The sequence below is a fragment of the Melanotaenia boesemani genome, chromosome 8 (genome assembly GCF_017639745.1).
Source record: "Melanotaenia boesemani isolate fMelBoe1 chromosome 8, fMelBoe1.pri, whole genome shotgun sequence".
NCBI classification, from domain to species: domain Eukaryota; kingdom Metazoa; phylum Chordata; class Actinopteri; order Atheriniformes; family Melanotaeniidae; genus Melanotaenia; species Melanotaenia boesemani.
Genome location: NC_055689.1, coordinates 26230914 through 26257167, shown reverse-complemented (window position 1 = coordinate 26257167; position 26254 = coordinate 26230914). Strand labels below are relative to the sequence as shown.

The 26254-nt window shown below is 39.6% G+C and overlaps 1 protein-coding gene across 2 annotated transcripts; it reads right to left on the bottom strand.

The window, feature by feature from the left end:
- Window positions 1–26209, bottom strand: zzz3 (zinc finger, ZZ-type containing 3). 2 transcript variants are annotated; one of them, XM_041991305.1, is made up of 12 exons: window positions 26051–26209; window positions 18947–20981; window positions 15631–15769; window positions 15183–15330; window positions 14951–15063; window positions 14178–14249; window positions 8052–8153; window positions 7572–7667; window positions 7104–7253; window positions 5387–5521; window positions 3675–3775; window positions 1–1685 (listed from the first exon to the last, which is right to left on the bottom strand). In XM_041991305.1, exons 2-12 carry the CDS (start codon window positions 20914–20916, stop codon window positions 1541–1543), a joined length of 3171 nt encoding a protein of 1056 aa, XP_041847239.1. In that variant the 5' UTR covers window positions 20917–20981; window positions 26051–26209; the 3' UTR covers window positions 1–1540. The 2 variants fall into 2 exon arrangements, with proteins under 2 accessions (XP_041847239.1, XP_041847240.1); XM_041991306.1 differs by lacking the exon at window positions 26051–26209 and adding an exon at window positions 25675–25788.
- Window positions 26210–26254: the final 45 nt, after the last annotated feature.

Here is a 26254-nt window from a genome sequence, read left to right as displayed (position 1 = left end):
TGTAGAAACACTGTTTTCACATACTTTTATTTCCACAGTTCTCCTCTAGCATTTTTTTTTTTTTACATTATTTTTTTTTACATAAGAACAGACTGTTATACACAGATATTGAAGCCGGGCAAATGGGTGAGGGAAGGAGACAGAAACCATACAAAATGTTGTCTACTCAAGCACAACAAAATCTATGTGTATAAAACTGTGTGGGTCGTTCCACAGTGGAGGCACCAACCACTACCTCAATTATTCTTTTGTTTGTTTGTTTTTTTAAATAGATTAATAAAAATACAATCTTTTAAATGGACCTTTAAAGTGGGCTGCAAAATTAAAGATCTAGAGGCATAATGAGAGGATCAATAACGCAGGACAGAGTAAATCGATGGAGCCACGCAGGGAAAAACAGCCCGGATGAGAGATCCATTGGCCTTACCAACAAAAAAGAAACAAACAAAAAGAAAGAAAAAAAGTTTTTTTGTTTTGTTTTTAAAAATGGCACACAGCAACTAGCAGTGGCTACTTTTCACTTTTTACCATATACTGGAACAGTCAACATGATCAACAACGGCTCACACGAGGGGAGAAAAGAAGGAAAACAAAAAAACAGCTTTGTGGGTTTTTCTTCTCCATGTTTTCATTCGCCTGCCTTTAAGATAAAAGAAGCTCGCTCTCTGTGTTGTAGTGCTTTATTGTTAGACATGTTTTAGTGGAGAGAGCAAAAAGAACAGATGAAAGTGTGTCTGTGTGCATTTGAAAGGTGAGGTGGTAGAGAGCAGCGTTGTGAACGGTAGAGATGGCTCCATGCTCAAACATGGTGCACAATCCATATAACACATACAAGTCTGCAGAACACTGTGTGGATCAGCAGAACTTCCTGCAGTCTGCAACCAGGAACAGCATCTGCTTATTTCTTCCACAACACCCCGTGACTCATAAATACTTCATCTATGAATACCTAGCTAAAACATTTTAGAGCACATACACACATACAAACCACCTATGTGCATCAGTTGATGACTTGACAGTCCACTATGACACGATGGTCGACCATTTCTCTATTAGGTGGCGTTTCACCAGAATAATCATCGATCCTCCGGTCTTGAAGCAGCACAGGGGGGTTACTGGAGGCGAGAAGGGAGTAAGGAGAAGAGGAGAAACAGGGACAGCCCTCCTGGAGTCACAGAGCTCGGGAATGTTGTGTGCCTTCATTTTTTTTTGTTTCTTTTTAAAAATAATGTATCATTTCAAATCACAGATCCGTTGAATAACCTGGATGAGGCGGAGCAGGCCTTCCCCCCTTTTTTTTTTTTTTCTAAGGAGCCAACATGGGTGCCTTTGCTAAAGTCAGGGAGGTCAGTAACCAATAGTCCACCCACCATCAGCACTGGTGGTCTGCTCTGAGGCCTCTGGCTGTCTGCCTGCCTGCTGGCCCTCCTGCCTAGTGGCGAGCTAAGCAGTTATCTTGGACTTGGAGGATGGAGCCATGCACAGAGTGGCCTGTGGGATATGTGGAGAGAGCCTGGAGCTAGAGGTGCCTGGGACCCTGTCATCTGTTGGCTGGGAAGTAGTTAGGGTCCAGGTAGTTGTAGCCTGTGTTCTGTGGCAGGCAGTAGTCTCTGTCCAAAAATGTTTCAGCTTGGTAGACCGGTTCCAGGTGGTGGTTCGGCTTGTGGGTCTCCGTCTTGAATAAACTGGAAGATGAAGGAGAAAATAATAAATGTAAGAACCAATACACTGATAGTCTTAAAATCTTATAGTGATGCCATAAATTAGAGAAAAACCTGAGAAAAGAGCAGCCAGACACTTAAACCAACACATCTATGACACAGAGCCTAAAACAGCAAGTGAACTCTTGATTTTAAATCCTTCCACAGCTGGAACCATTTCCATCAGCTGTTTCATGAAGCTACTGACTCCTTCAGTGATGGTGAAGATTTCCGAACCATCATAAACGTCGATTCATGTCAATTACATCTATTTATGACATGTTCATTTGTGAACTACTAGGTTATGGACTGGATTTGTCTTAAATTTTACCAATGCACAGGCCTTAGTATACCCAAAGTTAGTGCTAAACTTAATCAGTCAGAGGAAAGTAACTAACCTATTCAATTCCTACATTTATTGAACAGTTTTTACAAATTTTGGAGAATGAATGAATGAATGAATGAATCATGGAGCATGAGTAGTAGTGTGAAATTAAAACATGTTGTGCTTAAACAGACGACTGCAGTATTCTATTAAGTTTTAATTTATTACATCTATTTGTGATGCATCTATGTGCGATGAACTGGCAACCTGTCCAGGGTGTACCCTGCCTCTGGTCTGCTAATAGCTAATAGGCTCCAGCTTCCACATGACCCTGAAATGGACTAAGTGGTATAGAAAATGGATGGATGGATGGATACATCTATTTTAACATCTTATCTAATTAGTCTAATTTATGAGTAATCAAACTAAATATGAACAAAAAAGAAACTATAATGAGTTCTGGATTGTACGGATAAACATATGAATAACCGTGAGGTAAACACAGTTGGTCTTCATTATCAGTCAGAGCCATACATCGGTGCACGCCTGCTGCTGATCTGAACCAAAAGCAGAAATATGGTGAAGGTCAAATGCAGTCTTGTTCAAACTTGATAAGGGTTTTCAGTTGTTTTTCTTGGTGTTCTCCATCCACTCTTAGAATAAACATGAATACAGATATTGGAAATTTGAAGAGATGATGTTTTGCTGTTAGCTTTTTGTTCTTTCTCAGGATATCATGTTGTAAATGGACTTGTACTTAGCGCTTTTCCAGTCAGCTGCTGGAAAAGTGCTGTAACATTCACCCATTAACACACACACACTCACACACTGATAGGCACATCGGGAGGCAACGTGGGGTTAAGTGTCTTGCCCAAGGACACTTAGTTATGTAGTCAGGGAAAGCCTAGATTCACCGACCTTCTGGTTGGAAGACGACTGCTCTTCCTCCTGAGCTACAGCCGCTGTTTTGGGTGTGATCCAAACCAGTGAGAATGGCAACATGATGAAATGTTGTTCTCCATTTGCGGATCCCTGACCCCTCCCCAAACAAATTGTGGATAGGAAGAGACCCAGATTTAAAAAGTGCTTTTCTATGTGAGAGGTACAAGTCGTGCCAAAACAAGCTGCACAGAAAGGAACAGACTGCATTTATTTGGTGTAATTTTTTGGGGATGACACCTCTACAACCCACACTTGATGTGGGGCACTAGGGGCGGCTGTAGCTCAGGAGGAACAGCAGTCATCTTCCAACCGGAAAGTCGATGGGTCGACTCTAGGCTTTCCTTGACTACATGTCAAGTGTGCTTGGGCAAGACACCTAACCCTACGTTGCCTCCAGATGTGCCTATCAGGGTATGAGTGTGTGTGTAAATGTGATATGTAGTGTAAAGTGCTTAGAGTGGTCAAGCTGACTGAAAAAGCCTGCCTGTATATAAGTACAAGTCCATTTACCATTTACTTGATGGAAAATACCCAGAATGCCACATTTTCTAGGTGATCATTTTAAATACTTTTTTGTTCTTACAGCTGTATGACTAAAACCTCATTTAGCAATGCTGGCACTGGCATATAGATCACTAAATTCTGTCAGTATGAATCATCATTTCTGTACAACAGGTCACATGTCTACTGATAGTGGACAATCTCACCAGTCAGAACAGTTGGAGCAGAAATCAACTGAATTTCCTGGCGGACAATCCTGACAGTGCCACCGTGCTCCCTGTATGGGCTCCATCCCGCATACGTCACACTGCACAAGATAAAACACACATACAACATCTGCAGAACACGACACTGAATCAGTATAAAAGCAATATGGACTTCTTAACCTGGAATGATGATCAGTACCAGCATACAACAAATAACGTGATTTGGATGAGGGAGCATTACAGAAAATTTGTAAGTGAATTAAGGAGACAAAATTTAAATTAAAAGCTGATCCCCAATGTTTATATTGGAAATTACATAAAGCTGTAAAAGTGAATTTTCACTCATTATTTTAATTCCAACCTCCATCAGGGTCAGTGTTTTTCTAATGTTTCACAGCTGCCTCGACTTTTCTTAAAACATTCTTCAATATAGTCTGTACTGTTTATTGTTGGAAAGTGTGAGCACATACCATACTGACTGTTGGAAACAGTGTGCAGCTTGCAGCAGAAACACAATCACTGCTCCTGTTAATCAACTTAAAACTCCTCTGATGGAAGAAGCTAATCACTCCACAGACAAGAGTCCATATGTATATATAGATGCATTTCTTGATTGCTGTCATGATAGCTACGTTTCCATTATGGTTTTTCACAAAATAAAAGCGATGTTTCTAACATTTCGACAAAAAGTGCAGTTGCAATTTGCAGGTGTTTCCACTAAATGGTGTTTAGCGCGTTAAACGGTTATACTCGTAAAATCTCGTCCCGCGAGACTCCACTTTGAGGAGGATAGAGATTCCGATTTTTCCCATTTACGCTTCGGGGTGCGGTGTGATCGCGGCCCCCTTGCGGGTACACATTTCCTCCTTGTTGCATGGCCACACATGCATGTTAACACGTGCATGCTCACAAACGTGCTCGTCTCTCCATCCGCTTCTCACTAGATGTAGCTGATGTTTATGTGTTGGTACGTTCATCTGCAGGTACGTTTGATGACTATTGTAATTTTTTATATCATCATCATTCTATCTTTCTTTCGGTATCATGTAGTACTGTGGTAGTTTATGTTGTTGTTTTTTTTGTGATATGTTCTGGGCAGCATAGACAACTGTTATTTCCACATTTTAATCCTGTCCTTTTCTCCCTTTTTTTTCTCTCTCTCTTCCTCTATCTCCCTGTCAGGTTCGGCACTGACATATAAGACTAAAGAAAATAAGATTACAATAAAAATAATAAAAATATCAAGGGCAGCCATGTATATAACATGTCTCCCTTGGTAGAGCAAATCTGCCAAGCAAAATATGGCACACAGACCACCGTTCTGTATGTTAGGATGCTGGACAGGACAGGGTGAAAGTAAATAAATAAATAAATAAATAAATAAATAAATAAATAAATAAATAAATAAATAAATAAATAAATAAAATAAAATAAAATAAAACAAAATCTCGTCCCGCGAGACTCCACTTTGAGGAGGATAGAGATTTCTAAATTTTTGTAAAACTCTGCATTTCGCCGTTGTTTGCTATCAGGGATGACGATTATATTTTTTCTTTAATTATTTTTAAAAATATTTCCGTCTCCTCCTATATCTACTCTTTTCAAAATGTAGGTGTTTCCATTACTGGATTTTTATTGCGATATTTAGCTTTTGCGCAATTTTAGGGGTAATGGAAACACACCTAGTGATGAGCAAAGATGCAAAGTTTCACCTTGAAGCCTATGTGCTGCACACCAGCCTTATCCTCCCGGATCTCCTGGAGCTTCTGTTTTTTCAGCCGCTTCAGCTCTAAAAGCTCTTTATACTCTGGTAAGTTTTGCAGCTCCAGAGGAACACTCTCTTCTTCCTAGGTTTCCAAGAGAACAAACACACACAGCAAGGAGTCAAGTGGAGGTGCCTGGTTAACATGTACAGGCAAAACATTTACATGGAACCACTATGATGAGAATATTCTTTGGTTTATGTTTTGTTTGTTTTTTTTAAAGTCCTCCAAAAATATTTCCATAGATTATAAAGGAGTGTGATTTTTGGCTGAACACAAACAAAAAGTATCTGTCTCCTCAAGAGTATTTTAGTTACAAGCACACAAATGGGAATCAGAAACTTTTTTTGCTACATCAGTTTTCCATCATCCATTAATTTTTCATTTAGATGAGGAAAAAAAAGAATCCAAGTGATTTAGTTTGCTGAAACTATCAGTCCCACTTGGTAAGCTGCAGTGACACTTGCTCTGGGTACACCTTAAACCCTACTGGCATACACAGCCAAATAAAGGACAACCTGATGAAGTGAGAAATTCTTATGATGCATTCTACCAACACTTATGATTTACTCCACACTAGCAATGTAAGAAGCCGAGTTAACGGGCTGATGGAGACAGCAGTCTGCATTCAGCAGGGTGTGGAGAACTGGTTTTACTTAAAGGTTACTGCTGTCAAAGGGAAGGGAAAGAAATGTAAGCACTTGGATTATGGCGAGCATCAGGAATTGCACAGCTGAAATGTAAAGAGAAACTAAATTAGCCAGACTTCTTGTTCTAATTCAGCCATTTTGAGACTGATACAAGCTGAATTGATCAAGGGTCAAATTTCCATTTTCATCCAAACTGGAGCTAAGAGGGACAGTTTGTAACAAAGCACATTAATAAGAACACAGCTGAGTCAATGTCACAGTCTGATTTAAACGAGGTAGTCAGGTGTAAGGGCTCTACAGACCAAGATGAAAATAAAATGTATTTCTTTCTGTCATTTTTATTTAAAAAGATTAAGAAATTCTAACAAGATTATTTAGGTTTCTTTGGAAACTAGACAGTAGAATGACTAGGGAGATGGAGATTCTGTAGGATACTACAGATTTAATAATAAAAAAGAACATAAGTTAACTCTAATTTGATCCAATTATTGTCAACACCATACAAAGAGAAGCCCCTCTGTGCCCATGTCTGAAATGTCATTTATTACTGTTCCCTTTCACTCCCAGAGAAGAGTGAATAAACACACTGTGGCTAACAGTGGGAGAGGATTTAATCTACTTTTTTTAGCAGGTGCAGCTGTGTTTGAAAATCTATTTAAACACAATACTTTTGGTCTAAAAATGGCATTAGTGTGAGTGCAGCTGGCCGTGGGGACTCCTGCACAACCAGCCAGGTTTCATTTTTCCTGCTCTGAAAGAAATTAACTCAGTGACATGATTCAAGCTTATATGGATAAATGGACAAATGGTTATTTCACATCTGTACTGTAGGTTCTTGCTTGTGAAGAAGATATGGTAGACTGCTCCCCACTTACCAGCAGCACACTTTGCACTAATTGCAAATTAATCTTTAATGACAAATAAAGCAGACTTTTGCAAGTGGTAACACCCAGATATATGTATAAAGCTTAAAAAAAAAGAAAAAAGAAAAGGTAACAACGCAAGTATAGACTGACCGAATCATCAGCGGAAGGATCCTGCATGCTGTTGTAAAAATGTGAGCGCTCATCTTCCTCGTCCATGTAGACCGGAGGCTCATAGGAGGTCAGGAAGGTGGATGGTCGGTACAGGTGCTTGTTAAGGTGGTGCTGTCTCTTACTAGATGCCTGGAAACAGCACCAGGAGCAGGCAGTCATTTTAAACAGAACTAATCCAACTGCTGGTTAATATATATTATATATACACACACATTATGAAGATGTACACACACCATTTCCTGAAAAGTTGACAAGTTTTCTATAATGCAACAAAAACAAACCTCTAATTTGTTAGTTCAGTCATGTGTTACAGTAATAGTTGGCTGATAATTAATACGACGGCAGCGCATTAACGACAAAGCTGCAAGGTTCGTGAGCAAACACACTACTTAAAATGTAATTAGTTACGGAGTACAGTAAGGGCTTTGATAAATGGAAAGTAGTTACCTTTTTAGTGTACATGCACAGATTGGGTGTTCTTCCAGGCACAGGGATGCCAGCTTTTGTCAGTTTGATGAAGTACTTTTGAACTCTACTGGCAACCTAGAATGTTTTAAGAAGGAAATGGCTTCATTAATCATTTCCAACTGAGGAGCAGCTGCTTAATGTAATTGAGGTCACACACTGATATCATCCAGGTACCTGCTGAGTAGCAAGTACCTGGCTGCTTTAAGGCAGTCTACCGTTTAATACTGATAAGTTTTTGCTCTTGCAATTTATCGGTTTGTTTCTTCAGTAAACGGAGAAGGTTTGGATAGTTTCACAACAGAATATGCATATACAAATGCACGCAACATCTGGAAAATGTACTGGTAAACAATGAAGAAATTTACCAGAATCTGGTTTTGTCAGTTCCAGGTGATTTTGGAAACCCTTTTGTAGTTTTTTTTTTTTTTTTTTAAATAATAATACTAATGTCTTTGTCACCTGTTTGGCTGTCCGATTGCCAAGCTCATCAGCAATCTTCTGCCATCTTCTGGACTCCACTTCCTCTGGAGGGAACTTCACAAGAAGCTGCTCCAGTTTTTTCTGTCAAATTAGGAAGACCATGAGTGACTACTGTGTACCAGTCAGCATGCAATAATGTCACGGGTGGTTCCCCTCTAGAGTACAGCTCTTTGTTATGGATATAAAACTGTATTAAAGGAGCTCTATTGAAAAAAAATGGTTCCTGAAGCTCAAATACACACCATGTACAGGTTCCTGTGGTCCAAAAGCAAATAATAAATAACCACCACCCAACACATGGCAACACAAGGTTGAAAAGGGGTAAGACGGGTCATTAATCAATCTATTATTTCTGTGATGTGAAAAAAGTGGATAGAGGAATTTGACAATAAAAATGGCATCCGTTGTAAAACGTGGAATGTCGTGGAATTTGCTCACATGAGACTGTGACCTGCTTTCCCTTCTAATCTAAGCCAAAAGAACAAGAAAAGCAAGACAAGAGTCAAACGAATTCTGACTAGAGATACATCGATCCACTTCTTTCACTTCCGATACAGATACCAATATCTGAGATTTAAGCCCAGTATTTTGGCTGTGGAAACGCAACGTGATTACAGTTTACAAACCATATCCTAACTCTAATCGTCCAGTGCCAACCCGCACCCGTTGGTGGAAATGAGGCATTATACAATACCAATACAGAAAAACAGTGCTGAATTACCTAACAAATTATGTTTGATCTTGTGGAAAAGACTGAGAGCCTTCTTTTGTGCAAGGCAACATAAGTCTTGACTAAATAATTTCTATCCTAAAGTTTAAAAACAGATATAAATGTACTGAATTAACAACTGTGTACCAGTACAGCCATCTTAAATTAACTTTAACAATCTTTAACTTTAACAAACAAAAGTTATTTACCTTATTTTTATTATTGCTATTTACCCTATTTAAATGAAGGCATGTCCTTTCTGACTCTACAAGGTCGCATGTTCACAATTCTACACTACTATAACATGCAAAGATACATACATGTGCACACGCAGGTGAGCACACTCCCATCAGCAGAAAGCCAGACAATGTGCCGGAATGTATGTGGCGTAAATAACAACCAGGCTTTACTAATTTACCCTAAATCCCACCAATAAAACTGACGTACCGTATTTTTGATTGTTCTATTTAATATTTACAGCTATTCATCAACATCTCTGCTCTATTGTATTGATGTGCTCTAGCATAGATATAAACTGCAGCTGGGTCTCTCAACCACACATTTTCCAAGGCCCAGCTCAGCTTCTGATCGGCTGATGTGTTTAACTGAGAGCAAAGCTGCATTCATCTCACACCATTGGTAGATAAACCCAACATGACAACAGCCCACATTAGTGAACATTAACCTATTAAATAGTCTTTTTCTTTTTTTTTTCTCGGCACAAACACTCTGCAAGCCCAAGCTCCTGCACAGTGCCAGAATACTTTAAGCCTGACATTAAATATCCATTTAAAAAGCTGCTGAATAAAACAATAACTTTAATAGCTTGGTAAAAAGAAAAAAAGGGGGAAAAAAAGCAGATAGTCCCAACTTGTCAAGCTTTTTCACACACATACCACTCAATGTCAGTGACCTGCTCAAGCAGATTTCTCAAGCTTCTCAGAACCGCCATTGAATGTGTTGCCTGATGTAGTGTGAAAAAGTTCCAGATGGCTGAACTGAAAAAGTGCTGCTTAGGACCAGACAAAGATACTATGAACTGGGCGATAAGGGTAATAAGTTATTAGTTCCACCACAAGTAATCTGAAAGAGATTAACGAGTAGGTCCAAACATCCTACTTGAATCGGTATTTGCCGGTGATAACACCTCAGAAAGCTGCAAGAGCGTTTTATCCTCAGTTATGTTAACAAAGCTTTCAGAATTAGATAAGACTTTGTTAGAACCACCATTATCCAGGAGTGAAATTATAAAAGTGTGTTGGTCACACCATTCTGGGTAGGCCCCTGGGCTAGATGGTGTCATGCCCGAATTTTACAGAAAATGTCAGCAGTTCCTATTAGACCACCTGATAGATATGCTTCAAAATTCAATAGTGCTCTGTATGAAGCTCAGAGTGTAGCTCACTGCACAGCTTCTGTCACTCACAGCAGACGGACAGCTCACTCTCCCACCCATTCAGAAAACTATCCTGCGCACATGCATGTTGATGTTTCAGGAGAGAGGAAAAGCCATGGAGAGTATGCAGATAGCTAGCAAGCTAGTTTATGAGCATTCAGAAATGGAGGCTAAATGTAAGATGTCTATTTTAAGCAGCCTCAGAATTGTCAACAATGACCGGGAGACTGATTGTGTGTGCAAATAGAAATGAGTGCATTTCCTGATGAACATTAAGTTCTTAGTACACCAGAGCAGGAAAATCCTCCACCTGCTTCTCCCCCTCTAGCTGCTCTCTTGAGCTGAAGTTATTATTAAAGCAGGTTTCTGTCTGATTTACAGGTGGTTGATGCAGCAGTTTCCATGCGCTCTCTCTGTCTGCTGATGCAAGTGTCGCTTACCTGTGTGTGCACACGATGTAATTACATGTCAACATGGGAATAAGATTTTTAAAAAAAAACAAAACGAAGGATCAGACTGTTTAGATTTTATAATAAAGTAAAACACCTAAATTTGTTCTAGAGAATAAGGAACAATAGATACTTTTGTTGTGATCTGGAGCAAAACAGAAAACAATCTAAATAATAAGATAATATTTTATATATAAAATATAATAATAAAATGATTGAAAGAAAAATACGTAAGATATTTAGTAATTATAGAAAATTAAATAAACTTGATCTTCTAGGGGTGGCGGGGGTTGATGTTAGGGAGTTGGGGCACCCCCATAATGGTCGGAGAAACACTGGTTTTTATTAAGTTGCAGGTCGCTGGTTCAAAATAAATTTTATTGAAAGTGAAAAATCACAATGAAGTTAAATTTAGTTTACTTAAATTTTACTGGTTTTGTTTGATGCACGATAATGCTGAATTCATCATTTACACAGTGTTTAACAGGAGATTTTAAAACTCTGAGATATATATTTTGTATCAGGATAATGCAAAAAAAATAAATAAATAAATAAAAAATATTGGGATGTCAGTAATAGGCCATATCGCCCGACCTTACAAGGACCTGGAATTTGTGGGCTCTTATCGCTCAAACTCCTTGCTCACAACAGAAAATAACATTTTTGCCAAAGCACCAGCCTTAAGGCTAGAACAATATTTATCCATCACTTGAACACAAAGATTAAACTGGCCTTCATGTTAGGACGAAGATCAAATATCTTGGAATCCTGATAGACAATGATCTTGATAATCTGTATAAATTTAATAACTTAGCCCTACTTTAAAGCACTGAAAAAGATTTATCAAGAAGGACAAAACTCCCATTAAGTTTAATAGGTAGGATGAATGTTGTTAAAACGAACATACTCCCTAAACTTATTTATCTTTTTTAATCAATTCCTACTGACCTGCCTAGCTCCATTTTTACTAAATACAACAAATTAGTGGGGAAGTTTGTGGAATAACAAACCTTCAAGAATAAAAAAAGCAACTCTGTTTGCCATTCGAGAGGGGGAGATTAGGGCGCCCCGATATGCAGCTATACTACTTGGCTGCAAAACTTAGGCTAATTTTTTCTTTTACTGGTTGGGAGATTATGAAAACTCCTCCTGGCTTGAAGATGTCCTTGCATCTTGGGGCTCCACCAAGGACAAACAAGTGTGCATAACAGACATCGCAGGTAACGTCAAGGGTGCAGCACTCTAACAGTGGATTCATCTTCAGTGTTTTGGTCGCTGGCTGCATTTAGCCATTGGCATGTAAATGAACATTTTAAACTTTAAAAATATCCTGATTGGTTTTATCAGCCTGATGTGTTTCTCCCAATTAATAAGTATAATTAGAAATAGGTCATAATTATAATACACACTAGTCAACTGTCATGTAGGTGTGTAATGATGTGTGGGAACTGTAAAACAATATTACTTACTTATTACTCAGCCTAACATAATCATCTGTCTTTGCATTTTGTTTCCTTATGTATCCTCAGAGGGAGCTGTTAAAGACAAGAGGATTGAAAGAGCCATGTCTGTGTGCAGTAAAGTTGTCGGTGCCTTTACTTTCTCATGGAAAAAGAAGAAGGCTCTCACTGCTGCTCAAGAGGAGCTCAAACTCCCAAAGCACAGGCTGATCACTGAATCGCCCACCAGCTAACCGTCAGAGCGTCTTTTAGCACGGATGCTGTGGACAGACTTGTTTTTCTGGCAAAGAATCTTAATGGGTTACCTAAATAATGTGCACTAGTTAAAACAAAGCTTCTTTTTGTGTTACATTTTGCAATGTTTACTGTAGTCTGATTCTTCTTTGACAGATTTTTAAAAAAATATTTGCACTAACTAGTTGCTAAAACAAAGCACATTTGTTTAAATGTTGCACTATTTACTGTTGTCTGAATCTTTTTTGATGGATATTGTGAAAAACAACTGATGTGCACCAGCTCAAAAATAGTATAAAGACTGGTGAATATGTTTCTTCAGGTGACAGACTTCAGGATACTTTTCAAACTGGCATCATTATTGATTTAATATTGTGATAAATACTGATATTGATCAACATGGGGAAATTTATCGTGATAATATTTTTTGCCATATATCCCAGCCCTAACAAAAGGAATCACAAGTAAACACATTTCATTAACTTATGACTTACTACTGGCACATAGCAAAGCAAATACTAATTTATTTAAGGAAAAGTGAGAGAAGGATCTTGAAATGCAGCTTGATGATGAACGGTGGTCCACACTGTTCAGGAGCTCACTACATAGCTATGTCAGTGTAAGATATAAAGTCTGCAGTTTTAAAATGTTACACAGAAGTTTCTACACCCCTGAAAAAAAATGAGTCTTTTCAAAAGTGATAAATCTCCTAATTTTACACAATGGTAAATGGTAAATGGACTTGTACTTATATAGCGCTTTTCCAGTCAGTTTGACCACTCAAAGCGCTTTATACAACTTATCACATTCACCCATTCACACACACATTCACACCCCGATAGGCACATCGGGAGGCAACGTGTGTCTTAAGTGTCTTGCCCAAGGACACTTCGGCATGTAGTCAGTGGAAGCCTGGAATCGATCCGCCTATCTTCCGGTTGAAAGACGACTGCTCTTCCTCCTGAGCTACAGCCTACAGTCAAATTGACTTAGGTAACTTCTTGAATATAACCTTGTCATGACCTAAATTAAGTCAATGGTGGGAAGATATAGAAAACACTCTTAATGTCTTGAACATTGATCTTAGGTTATCGCCATTAGTAGCATTATTGGGAGACTACCATAATTTCCACTGTAAATCCATACACTTAGTCCACTTCCTTGGACAAGCATTAACAGCTGCTAAAAATGTATTCTGTCAAAGTGGACCTCCGAAGATCCTCCTATTCACTCTCAACAGATAACTGAACTTGATCCTTGTATGCTGCTGGAAAAGATCGCATACAACCTGTGAGGCAAACCAGAAAACATGGCATGCCTGGATAGACTACCAGGGAATATAGCTGGATAAACGGGTGTGTAGCCAAATCTGAACTGTCCCACAAAATTTATTTTAGTTTCTTTTTTTTGTTATTCATTTTTTCTTTTATTTCTTTTTTATTAATTTTTCCATTTATTTATTATACATTTGCCTTTTCATTTATTGTAATTATTATTACTATTATTGTGGTTGTAGTATAGTATAGAAAAAAAATGTGAGAGTCTGCAGAGCACATCGTTAGCGCATCACGTCATTCAAAGCGTACAGCATAGAATTACACTTAACAGATCTGTGTCTATGTACTGGGTCCATTGCCACCAATACCCAATCTAGAATTGTCTTCAGTATCAGTAGTGATATCGAGAATTTGGTAAAAAATAAAATGGTTTTCATAGGGCCCTGAATAGATTTGAGAGCCAATCTTAGGTAAAAAGGCAAATATTAAAAAGAGAAGTTCTTCATAAAAGTCTGTTATTGTGTATTAATTGTTGATTGAATGATTGTGACCAGCCTTATCTTATACACAAACTACTAACCTGTTCTTCCACAGTCCACAGCTGGTTAAATGTGTCAGGCTTATTTGGATGACAAATCCTCCCCCTGATCATCTGTCAAGAACACAAAGTGACAAGAATGTCAAAAGACTGACAAGACAAAAAAAAATGGGTACACAATCATTTGAAACAATCTGTACAGATGAACTGCACGCCATCTGAATCTGCCAGTTTGACAGAAAAAGCCTGGCTGTCAGATGTGACTTGAGATGCGTCACTGGGAGAACACAATAAAAACAGCAACTCTTTTGACTGACAAACAGAATCCTGTTAGAATTCAGAGGGCAGCATCTGGGAAAATGCAAATGGGCTGCCACAATAGAAACAGAAGAAACTAAAGAAATACTCCAGGGCTGTTAACTGCTTTACACCTTCTAATCCAAACAATCAATAAAGAGTGAAACCTTACTGCAGACAAATCGGTAAGAACAGACACAAAGTAAAGCATAATCAGTGGGCTGGAAGAGTTTTGCAAGCCATGTTTCCATAGATACAATCTTTTGTGCTCACATGCACACAGCTTTACTATGTCGGGAAGTATAAATAAGAGATGAGTTTGGAGGACGCGTAAAATGGTAGCAACCTGATGATTTGTGGGATGACTTGACAGAGAAAGGTGACTCACCAGCCACAGAGAGAAACTGCTGCTTCTGCATCTACACTAATGATATACTGGGAGACAGCTCGAGCTGTGATGACAGCAGTGGCTCGATCGAGTTTATACAGAATACTAAAGTAAAGATAATGATGCGTACCTGGGTCTGCCTGCCGTTCTCTGGGGCATCACTCATGGGTAGAGAGGAGTACATGGTAGAACATTCCCCTTCCTTCTTGGGTTCAACAGGACTTTTTGGTCGAAGAGGCAAACCTGTAGTTGAGTGACAGATGAGTGTCTGCTGTCTTTTGTTGAAGCAACAGACCAATAAACAGGAATATGACATAAAACTAATAGTATTAGAGATAAATAAATTCTAAACTTTAACATGCCTTTGTCAAAGATCAACTTCAGCTGCCTGGTTTTTCGTTTCTTGTCACAAAACTCTCTCTCAAAATCACTCAGGCCTGAAGTGTACTGCTCCCAGCTGATGTCAGGGAGCTGAACGACACGCTGAGGACACGGCAAGCCCAAATTTACCTGAATGTCAAAAGATTCAACTTCAGTACAGCAAATGTTAACATCACAACAGAGGACAAACCACCCAACATAATGACACGTTCTCTTTCATGTTTCGAGGGCATAAATGTTTGTTGGGTATGCTTTTGCTTTTATAACCCTGCTCTGTCATCACTGACTCAGATATCTTTGTTAAGCACTCCCAACCTGTGTGCACAGCACTTCAGTATATTAGTGTATCAAAAGCATGGATCTGTTGGTTTTATTATTATTATTATTTTGTGTGTGTGTGTTTGGTTTTTCTTTGTCTTTTTTTGTTACCCGTTTCTGCAGCTGCTCCACAAAGCTGATGGGATCTGCAAGTGCCTCTTTCTGGTGACGTGCCAATGTCTCCAGGTCAAGGATGGCCTGTGTGCGCTGGGCTTCAAGAACTCCAATGGTCTGCAGCAGTCTCTGGTAACTGGCACAGAGGGATGAAAGGTTAGTCAAGAAAAGAATGATGGGACCGCTTACATTTTTAAACTTGACACTTGCAATGCTGTAGTGCATCAGACTTTTAGACCACAGTCCATACATAATTCAACATGGTGCAGAAAACCTAACAGTTGCACAAAACATGACCCATTTTCTACCTATCTTACAACTAGCATGTTTACAAATGTTATGGTTGCTTCCTCTGCAATTATCACTGCAGTAGCTGCAGACTGTGTATCTTTTTCAACACACTGCTACTGCAAATACCCACATCATTGGAGTTACCTCTCTGAGGTAACCCACTAAGACCTGCAGCTATGCAAAACATAAATAGACTACAATAGAAACCTGATCTGTAAATGTGGCCATCCCTCAGATTTCTCTGCAAATTTCAGAACCTTTGCATGACAAACACTTGGGTTGTGCAGCGCTTGAAGAGCGTTCAGTGCTGCAAGCCTGACCTTTCTAACTCACAATCTCTGGGGCAATCGGAGCATTGCAAACTGAACTGTCAGTGACTAAGTGTGATACTGATTCAGAAATGTTAGTGTGAGCAGAGCTGGTGAAAAAACAAACAAAAAAATATTGACATAAATGACACAGCATCCTAAAGAGCTATAACCTAATGCATGTGCTTGGAAGAGCAGAGCAGATCAATCTCTTAACACAACATGAATGAAAATCAATGCACAGGACACAAATTTATCCTACAGTTCAAAGTCCTACAAGCAAAAGGCTCTGATGAGTCAAGTGTATTTAAAGTCAAGTTTGCCTCTTTGGTTTAAACAGTAGTAGTACATGCACTAAACCTACCACTGTAATCTTTCCTGACTTAATGTAAGATCGCTGCAAGAGTCAGCAACAAGCAGGCTAACTTACTTAAACAAACACATCATCTGCCCAATAATCTGTTTTAATCATCTCAGCAATCTGAACTCCTTCCAAGTGTCCAGGAACAAGCCTGGTGTTCTAATGCCACCTACTGGGCCCAAGGTCCACTGGCAAATAAGTCTCAAATGAAAAGATGGCCTGGTGTTTTTTGCTAATTTCTGGTGAATTATAAAATGGGTCACATTTAATTTGATTAAACAATGAAACTTTTGGATTTTAAAATACATAATGTATTTTGGATTTCAAAATATATAATGTTGATGCAAGTACAAGACGGACTAAAATTTAAAGTCTGTTAATTCTGTTCATTCAGTATCTCTAAAATGCTGATTAAAGGCTTCAAAATTCTCCTTAACCAGCAAAACTAAACCTTAGCATGCCACTGAAACATGATTGATTTACATTGTAATGCAAGAGTAATGAAATCTTAACTAAAGCCCAACCAAAACGTGAAACATTTGCCAATATTGGTGTCACAGACAGAGATCCCAGCTGATGATGCTTTCTACACACAGAAAAACTCAACCCCACCTCCTGTGAAAATGAATCACAAATCTGATGACCTGCCACAGAGAAGTTAGCAGAGCCTGACTGAGCACAGCGAGGGACCTGTCCACCAGCATTAATATCCCAATGTTGTATGGCAACAAACAACAAAACTACAAATGCTGGTCAACACTGAGAACTGTATTTCATATAAAACAACTCCTGCTGCAGATAGAGATAATCAAAGCAACCATGCCCCGTCATTTTAACATCCAACTTTTACTCTGGATTAGGGAGACTATCAGCTAGAAGTGGATTCACACAATCATACCAAACTGATAGTGGAAATTATATTTTTAAACATGTAAATCTTAAATAAGAGGATAGAAGCTATTGTTAGAAACCCACCATAACTCCCTCAATCACTGAGAAAGCTCCAAAAATAACTGGTTTAATTAAACATTCTGCCAATTTTAGTGGAACAAAGACCCAGCCAAGCTTTATGTTAACCTATTACCTCTACAAATTTGCTTCTGTTTGCTAACCAAAAAGACTAATCAGTGTTTTGTTTTTATTATATTTACATTAAACTCATTCAGATAAGTGTGTTTAACAATTGCAAATAATCACTGTGTAAACCTCCAGACAGGATTAAAAAGAGAGGAGAAAATTTTCAGTGCTAACACTAAAGGATCTGCTTTGAGCATGAACTACCTCCCTAGCATTGTGCAGATCCTCCTCAAAACATCAAAAGAGCTCTGACCAGTCAGGGCATGGACAAAAGTACTTTCTGAGTGTATGATGTTATGCCAGATACCAGGACTTTACCAATAAATTATTTGAGCCTTGTGGCTTTTGGGGTGGAGACTTTGTGGATTGGGCTTGCTTCCCACAGATCCCACGAGACTGGCATCTGGGCAGTCTGGAAGGCTGGTAAATACTTCAGACTGCTGTTTTCTTTGAATCTTTTCGGAAGGACCCAATGCAGTCTTAAAGATGGAGACTGCCACTAATGGTGGGAGGACTGTTGACTAATGTAGTTATAGTGTAAATTGTCAAAATAATATCCATCTTAATGCAATGATGCAGGTATTCCCAGCACAACACTGCATTGGAATGAGATGACATTCAAGTTTACCTGTCAGTGGTAACGTTATCAGGTGTGTATAGCTTTTGACATGGAGTTGGACATTACTTCACTGGCCTCCATGTTCCTATTGACACCTACAGTCACTCCGTCAAGGGAATGCAAGCAATCACCTCTGCACAGGGCTCTCATTATTTCCCCAATCCACCATAGCAGACTTTTGCCTGTGACCAAACAGAGGTGCAACACCTGCCCACCAGATGACAGCACTCACATGACGTGCTCATATAATACTGAAATTAGACTCCAGTAGTTAAGAAAGTTGTACTACTATGGTCCATTATTACCATTAATGATTAAAAATATTAACAAAAAATAAAATATAATAATAATAATAATAATTTATGCTCTTTACGCTTACTTTTATTACCATAAGAGCTAATAAAAAAGCCTGAATCTTTGCTGGGTAAATACCGTTACCACAACCTACTTAAGAATACACCAGGGATTTTACTATGTTAGGCATTTTCAAAAGATCAGAAATTTCTTAGAATAAGATCTTCATCACTTCAAGCACACCTGTGATTCATTCAGAACTACAGAACAGAAATAATAACAAATCACAAATACAATGATGAACATCTGTGAGAGCTACATCAACAACACATTAAGCAGAATCCCTGGGGAGCTCCCACATACTCTTTGTTGTGTTTAAGAGCCAGGTGGTCTGACTCAAAGTAATACACGTCTGGCTCCTCTTCCTCCTCCTCCTCCTCCTCCGCTGTGTGGCTCTGAGTTAGCTCGTTGCAGCTCTCAGTGTCTCTGCCCTGCACAAAGCCACCATCCTTATCACCTGCCCTGTCGCCAGGATTCTCAGAGGCTGGCTCCTCACTGGAGAATCCAACTGAGTTCGAGCAAGCGGGTTCTTCAAACATGGGGCAGTCCTCCTCCACCTCCCCTTCTTCCCTCAAGGGACCATTATCTGTGGGAGGAGAGCTGGGTTTGGAGGGGGACATTTTTCCACCAGACGCAACTCTCCTGGGCGAAGTCCGCAAGGTGTATCTGTGTTCATAGAACTCCGTGAAAGAATGGGACATGCTGGGCATCGAGGGGTTACAACCTGGCTCTGTGGGGGAGGGGGGTGTTGTTAGTGGGGGTGTAGTTTCTCCTGAGTTGCTATTGTTGATAGAACAGTTCATATTCATAGCAGTAGAAGAGGTGGAGGCGGCCAGTTCCTGCACCGGTGATGGCAACCGGCCATTGTCGCTCTCGCTCTCTGTCACCTGCTCCTCATGGGCCAGACACAGAGGGTCACCTACCACATCAACCTCCATTTCCTCCACCTCCTGCTCTTTTGCCACTATCAACTCAGGAACAGTGTCCTCTGGAGCACCCTCAAATGTTAGAGCAGCGGAGACTTGAGATTCCCCTGAGCCACAGACCTCCATCTGCCCAGGGACAGAGTTTCTAAAAGGCACACAGGGGTCAGGGGATGAAGAAGCCCCCATCTGACTGCCGTTCAGCAGCGATGGATAACTTGAGAAGGGATTTGTACTAGACTGTTCAGTGAGTGTACTAGATTCCTCTGCTTTATTTTCTTTAAGTCCATTAGAGGCTTTATGAACATAATGGGGTGAAACTGTCCCATCACACTCCACCAGACCATCCTCTGCCCCCTCACCTATCAGCTCACCTTCCTGCTTACTGAGGACAGGAGAGGCAGGTGCTGTGTTAGCAGAGTTTTGGCTGAGCAAGTCTTCACACATGTTATTCTTACTAGACTCTGGGACGAAGACCGGACTTTCATGTTTCAGCAGCCCCTGGTCTTCCTCTTGTCCCTGAGACTCTCCAGAGCGGGCGCGCCGTTTGGCCCTTTTGATTTGAGGAGAGACGTCCTGCAGTGCTTCTCCTGTGTCACAGTTCTCGGAATTCTTGGGGCTAATGTCTTTTTCTAAACAGGACACACTCCTCTTCCTAGAGCTGGTCCATTGATCAGCCTCAGCTTGAGAAGCACTGGTGCCAGTTACGTTTCTCTGCAACAGGGACTGTTGTTGGCTATCATGCAAGTGAGTGTCCTGCTTTGTATCCTGCTTTGTATCCTGTTTGACATCTTGCTTAGATTCTTCATTGGACTCCTGCTTAGAGTCTTTGTTGGACTCCTGCTTAGAGTCTTGGCTGGACTCCTGCTTAAAGTCTTTGTTGGACTCTTGCTTAGAGTCTTGGCTGGACTCCTGCTTAAAGTCTTTGTTGGACTCCTGCTTATAGAGTTTGTTGGACTCCTGCTTAAAGTCTTTGTTGGACTCCTGCTTAGAGTCTTCGTTGGATTCCTGCTTGGTGTCCTGCTTTGACTCCCGTTTTGAGTCCTGCTTCGACCCCTGCTTCGTGGCCTGCTTTGACTCCTCCTTGCAGTCTCTGCTGGTGTCCTGCTTCCCTTCCTGCTTGGTGTCCTGCTTCGACTCTTGCTTTGCCTCCCTCTTTGCGTCGTGCTTTGACTCTTGCTTTGCCTCCTGCTTTTTCTTGGGTGAGCGGGCCCTAGGTAGTGGAGACACTGACGTTTCTTCTGGCTGGGCAATGCTGCGGTTTCTGAGGGTTCGACCACAAAAGTTCTCATCCAATCCATTGAGCCCAACTGATGACCTTGTGACACGCGAGGAACGAGACGCGGCCATACTACGGTGGGTGCCTACAGCCTCCTCATCCTGGTGCTCGCTCCTTTGCAGCAGAATGTGGGCACCTGCAACAACACACAGATACAAGCTCTTCATTAAGTCAATAAACTGACTGAAAAACGCCAATATTCCCACTTCAGTGCTTACACAGTCAAATTACCATTGCAACTGTTACAGGTTTGACTGGTTTCAGTAGACAGGAATACTAAAATAAGTACGGAGTTCAAAGACGTTAGCATATCTTTGTTAAATATCAGCTAATAGCAGAGGAGTATTTATATGTAATATGTCACTGCAGCTAAGCAACATCTTCTGCCCCCAGGCAAACTAACTGTCTTATATCAGGTCTGTACAAAAGAAATTAATAGAAAAAGTGGAATAACTGGCCAAGACAAAACAGTAAGATCGGATCCTCCACCTAAGACCAAATGACCCAACGCGCAACCTCTGCAGTCTCCTCATGGAGCTTAGAGGCTCAGATGTATGAGTGTGGTGGCTAAATAGAAGTGACATATAAGGCTAAAAAAAAAAGCTGTTCAAGCAAAAAAAAAAAAAAGAAATAAAAAGAAATTCTATGTTACACCCATCCACTCATTTCCATCAACATGAAAGCAGCAGCAATATAAGCAATATAAGCAGAGTTATTCAGACCCTTCTTCTCACTAACCCTCTCCTCCAGCTCTTTAAGGGAGATACCGATATTGCTACAGCAAGGTTATATTTATTTCCTCCTTTCAAAGATTACTGCTTAGCCTGTGTAAAATAAAGATGGTTTACAACTTGATCTCTGGCACACAGTCTACACTGTAATTCTAACAACAAATTCAGCTTAAACAACACTGCAGACTCTGGTTTGTCATTATGCGGAGGTTGTTAATCTTTTTAACAGGTGAGCCAGGGAGCCAAACAGCTACAGTGATTTTAGTACATACCAAAGCTGAGATACAAAATAATAAAAATTCTCCTCAAGTCACGACAATGATTTTTTTTTTTTTTTTTTTTTTTTTTACACAATTCAAGGCATGAGAATGCCTAACCCCCCCCCCAAAAAAAAGCTGTTGCAGTGCATCTCAGATGAAGTCTGATATGAGAAGGAGAGGGGGGGGCCTTACAGTATGAACCAGAATATCAACAACTCAGTGTTTTATCTGCATTTTGATGCTGGCACTACAGAAAAGTCAGAGTGAAATAAAGACAGAAAAGAAAATGGTTACTGAACACATAAAATTCGCTTTCAGACTGCAGGTTTATTTGCGGTTCCTCGAGTCTCTAAGAGTCAAATTTGAGGCAGAGCCTTTGGCTATCAGACCCATCTCTTATGGAACCAGGTTCCAGTTTAGGTTTGGGAGGCAGACACCCTTAAAGCTTGAAAACTTTATTTTTGAACAATTTTATAGTTAGGGGTGGTCTAGCCATCCCTAAGTTATGCTGCCATAGGTTTAGACTGCTTAAGGACTTCTTATAATGCACTGAGCACTTCCTTTTCATCTCTATGCTCATTAACTTCCAAATATAAATATATGACAGTACTGGCATCATTAACATATTTCTCCTCTCTTAGCAAGTGTCCTTAGCTAGAAGTTGTGTTGCCTGTTGTCTCTCTTTCCTGTTCTCGCCACCCCAACTTAACGAGGCAGATGGCCGCCTCCCTGAGCTGGGTTCTGCCGGGGTTTTTTTTCCCTTTCCACTGTCGCCCTGTGCATGCTCAGGATTGGGGACTGAATCCAAGTTTTGTTTCGATACGATTTGTTGGTTTCCGTAACTAGGTTATAATTTATTATTATGAACTGGGTTGTATAAGTACTGATTGGATGACCATGGATTGGTTCGAATTGATTGTTTGTGAAGTGCCCTGAGATGACGTTGTTGTGAATTAGGCACTATACAAATAAAGCTGAATTGAATTTAAATGAATCTATATTAACTCCATAATAAAAGAACACAAACAGACCGGATGTGTCTTGGTCTAATCACGCAAGAACAGAGATTGGTAATCAACGTGTAAATATGTAATTAATGAGAGCAGTAAGAAATTTATTAGAAAGAAATTAATTTCCTTTGTTAGACAACTGATTCCCCAGAACACCCCTGGTCAACACAGACAGGAAGGCTGCCAGTGTAGTATCGCTGAAATCCCAGTCCAACTAATAAATCTATCAGAGAGGACAGTAAAAACGTAGTGTGGTAAAGGTCATATTAAAGTGACATTCAGTGGAAGATGATCTCACCGTCTTTCCACACAGGATGAGATACAGACAGTGTTTTTTTTGGAAGAGAAGAAAAATACTGGATCAATTGGCATTTCGGCCAAGATGCTCATCTACATTATTCGAAGTACATCAATCTATGAGTTAGGCCCTGTCAAAACTAATTTAAAAGCTTTTTGTTGCATATATTGGGGCAGACCCTCCCCTCTTCCAGAGGTTACTAGCACAGCATCATCAAAGCTAGAGGCTACCTTGGTTACATATACATTTCGATAATATTCCTGCAAGGAGTGAATACAACAGTGACCTGGAGTAAGCAGGACCATAAGAACATATTACTCACACTCTACTTAAGACTCCAGCTGAGAAAGCTAATGTGATTTGTCCATGCAAAAAGTGAGAGGAAAAGAGGCTGAGAAAGAAAAAAAAAACAGAATAAGGGGAAAAAAAGAGCCACTTGTTCAGACTGAGAAATCATTCTTAAATTCAGCCACACAAAACTATTTCAGTCTGATCTGTCTGTGAAAAAAGTAGGCAACTAATCAAGATAATTAAGGTTACAGTTCAACTAAAGAACCATATGACATATTTGCACACAATTGTCTTGAAATGTTGTTCACTTTACTGTCAAAGCTGTAATCATTAATTAATAATGTCTAAAGGCTAATATGTCTAAAGCTGCAGTCAATTGTCTGTGCAGCAAGCTATGTGCCCATAAACAGGAAACTAAGTTATCACTGCATTATAAATCTTACTACCTGACCTAAGCGCAAACTAATGTCAAACATGCATGGCAGAGGTGAAAGGGCTGGAATGTTGTAAAATAAAAAGTGCAAGCGGTTTGCATATTTCACAGTCCATGCTATTGCTAAGTAGGTGCCAAAAACCTTTTTCTGGAAGAATAATTGTGAAATGACAAGGATTTTCTGAGCTTTAGAGCTTGTAGTGTATAAACACCTCTATATATATATATGGTTAATAGTATACCTAATATCCAAGCTAAGTTAAAGAGGTCTAATTTTCCAGTTCTGTGGAATATTCTTTATTGTTTCATAGCAAAGCACTAATGGTAGTTTTCAACAACAACAAAAAATGAGCAAATAAATAAATAAATAAAAATACAAATCTGATATAAACTATTCTTTATCTGAATTCATAATTGATGCTAGCAAAAGAGGTTAATAAAAGACAATGATTTGTAGTTTAGTATTTAAAAAAATATCACAACAACTTTTGACAAAAAAAGCAAATTACATATTTGAAACTGGATTGTTGTTTTACACTTAAAACTGTGCTAGTTTCTAAGCATGAGCATTTTTAAACTATCTCTGGTCTTCCTAGGGACAGCAGAGCATTCAAGTCCTTTAGAGCTTTTATTATTGTTATTATTGTTGTTGTTAGGTTTGACTATGTTTGTTACAGTTTTAACACAATGTGTAACCACTAATCATAACAAGGTTGTAAAAGATCAACTTAAACTTCAAAACAGTACCGAGTTCAACCATAACGTTTAAGTTATTACCTGATCAGAAACCATGTGCAACTATAATCAACCACTTCCTGTTCCTTTCTAACGTGCTTGTTTGGCTGTCAAGTTATGGTAGCACGTGTTGATTTGATAGCAAAACGCTCATGCCAGATCAAATTTCAGAGATGGCCAATGTGCAGATATAACCTTAACACTGTTTTCATTTGGATGTTGAGGCTGCGAACTCCAGTTCTGCATTACCAAAGCATCTTAAAATCAAAATGTGAAAGCAACTGTTGACAAACCACCTGAGTTTGGGAATAGAATTTTGTGAACTTATTATTCAAATGCGATTTTTAGCAGTTTTACCAGTACATTGTATTATTTATTTCTATTACTGACCTAAAGTTCAACACTTAGACACGGCCTACTGGCAACAGAAAATCCGCGAAGTGGTGCTGACATATACACCGATGAGAATCGCTCAAATCCCAACATCCCAGCTAATCAGATACCGCGAGGTCTATACCAACAAAAGTTGGTGGCACAAGGATGCTGATGAACTTGCGAAACTAGACAGCGTCGTACAGGCACGTGTAGCCGGTTAACGCTGGTTTTTAGAAATGTGAACTTTAAAATTTTAAGTACCAGTTTTAGGTTTAGGGAAAACCACTCGACTTGTCTATGGAGCTGTCCTTTATGCTAAACGTTAGCACAGCCCAACTTCCAAGCAAACCATAGTTGAATTAGCATGTCGTTTAGCGGGCTAACCTTAGCAAACTAACTTACCGTTAGATCTCACGGGAAGCTAAATATTAAACATTAACGCTTGAGAAACTAAAACACAGACTGTTGCACAAGTTAAATAAAATGTTACTTTACATATCCCCAATGACACTCACCCGACTAGCAGACTACAATCGAATATATGGAGAATTTTTTTAGTCTTCTGTTGTGACAGACTACTTAGCTAAGTTTGCTAACGATGCCTTAGCTAGTTCTTGTCAGCTAGTTTACTAATAAACTGCATCGTGCCCCCCCAAAAATGGTCAGTTTGATTATTTTCCAGTCTAATAAAATTACCTGCATTGGTCACATGCTAGCTAGCTCCACAGATGATTCAGACGTTAGCTACAACCATACCATAACATCTAACAGTATGCTTCACCGAGGTTTATAATTCATTTGCTGCGTACAGACAGAAGTAGCATGGTTAGCAACCCAACGACAGCTGTTAACCAGTTAGCAGCAATGGCTAGCCGCTGCAGCCTATTAGCTAGCCAAGCTAGCTGATTGTTCCGCGCATAACTTTGCCGATGTATTAGTGTGCAGCCGAAAATTGCGTCCATACACATTTTTCGTAGACAGTTAAATTCAAGTTGTTGCATTTGTTTTACTACAAGAACCCAACTGGAGGTACACTTCAAAACAGCTTTTGAAGCTTAAGAATTACACATACCTCACTTCCGTAAATTTGCTGCACGTTCGGCCGCAGCCATGTTTCCAATCCAGTCAACTAGTCGGGGTGTGAGCCGACTCAGCCGCTCTCGTCAAAATGCAACACTATCCTGTACATTTTTGTCCCTGCCAACAGTACTGTCGGCCGAACACTCTCGATGTCACCTTGCACAATTTATGACCGTTCATAAACACTTGAAAATCA

What these genes read in the sequence shown, in the direction of transcription:
- zzz3 (XM_041991305.1), bottom strand. Translation starts at nt 20,916, where the DNA reads ATGGCCGCGTCTCGTTCCTCGCGTGTCACAAGGTCATCAGTTGGGCTC. An exon ending in GCTCTTAAACACAACAAAGA is followed by an intron (nt 15,770 to 18,946) that starts GTATGTGGGAGC and finishes CCTCTGTGCCAG; the next exon opens with TTACCAGAGACTGCTGCAGA. An exon ending in TGTGGACTGTGGAAGAACAG is followed by an intron (nt 8,154 to 14,177) that starts GTTAGTAGTTTG and finishes CTAATTTGACAG; the next exon opens with AAAAAACTGGAGCAGCTTCT.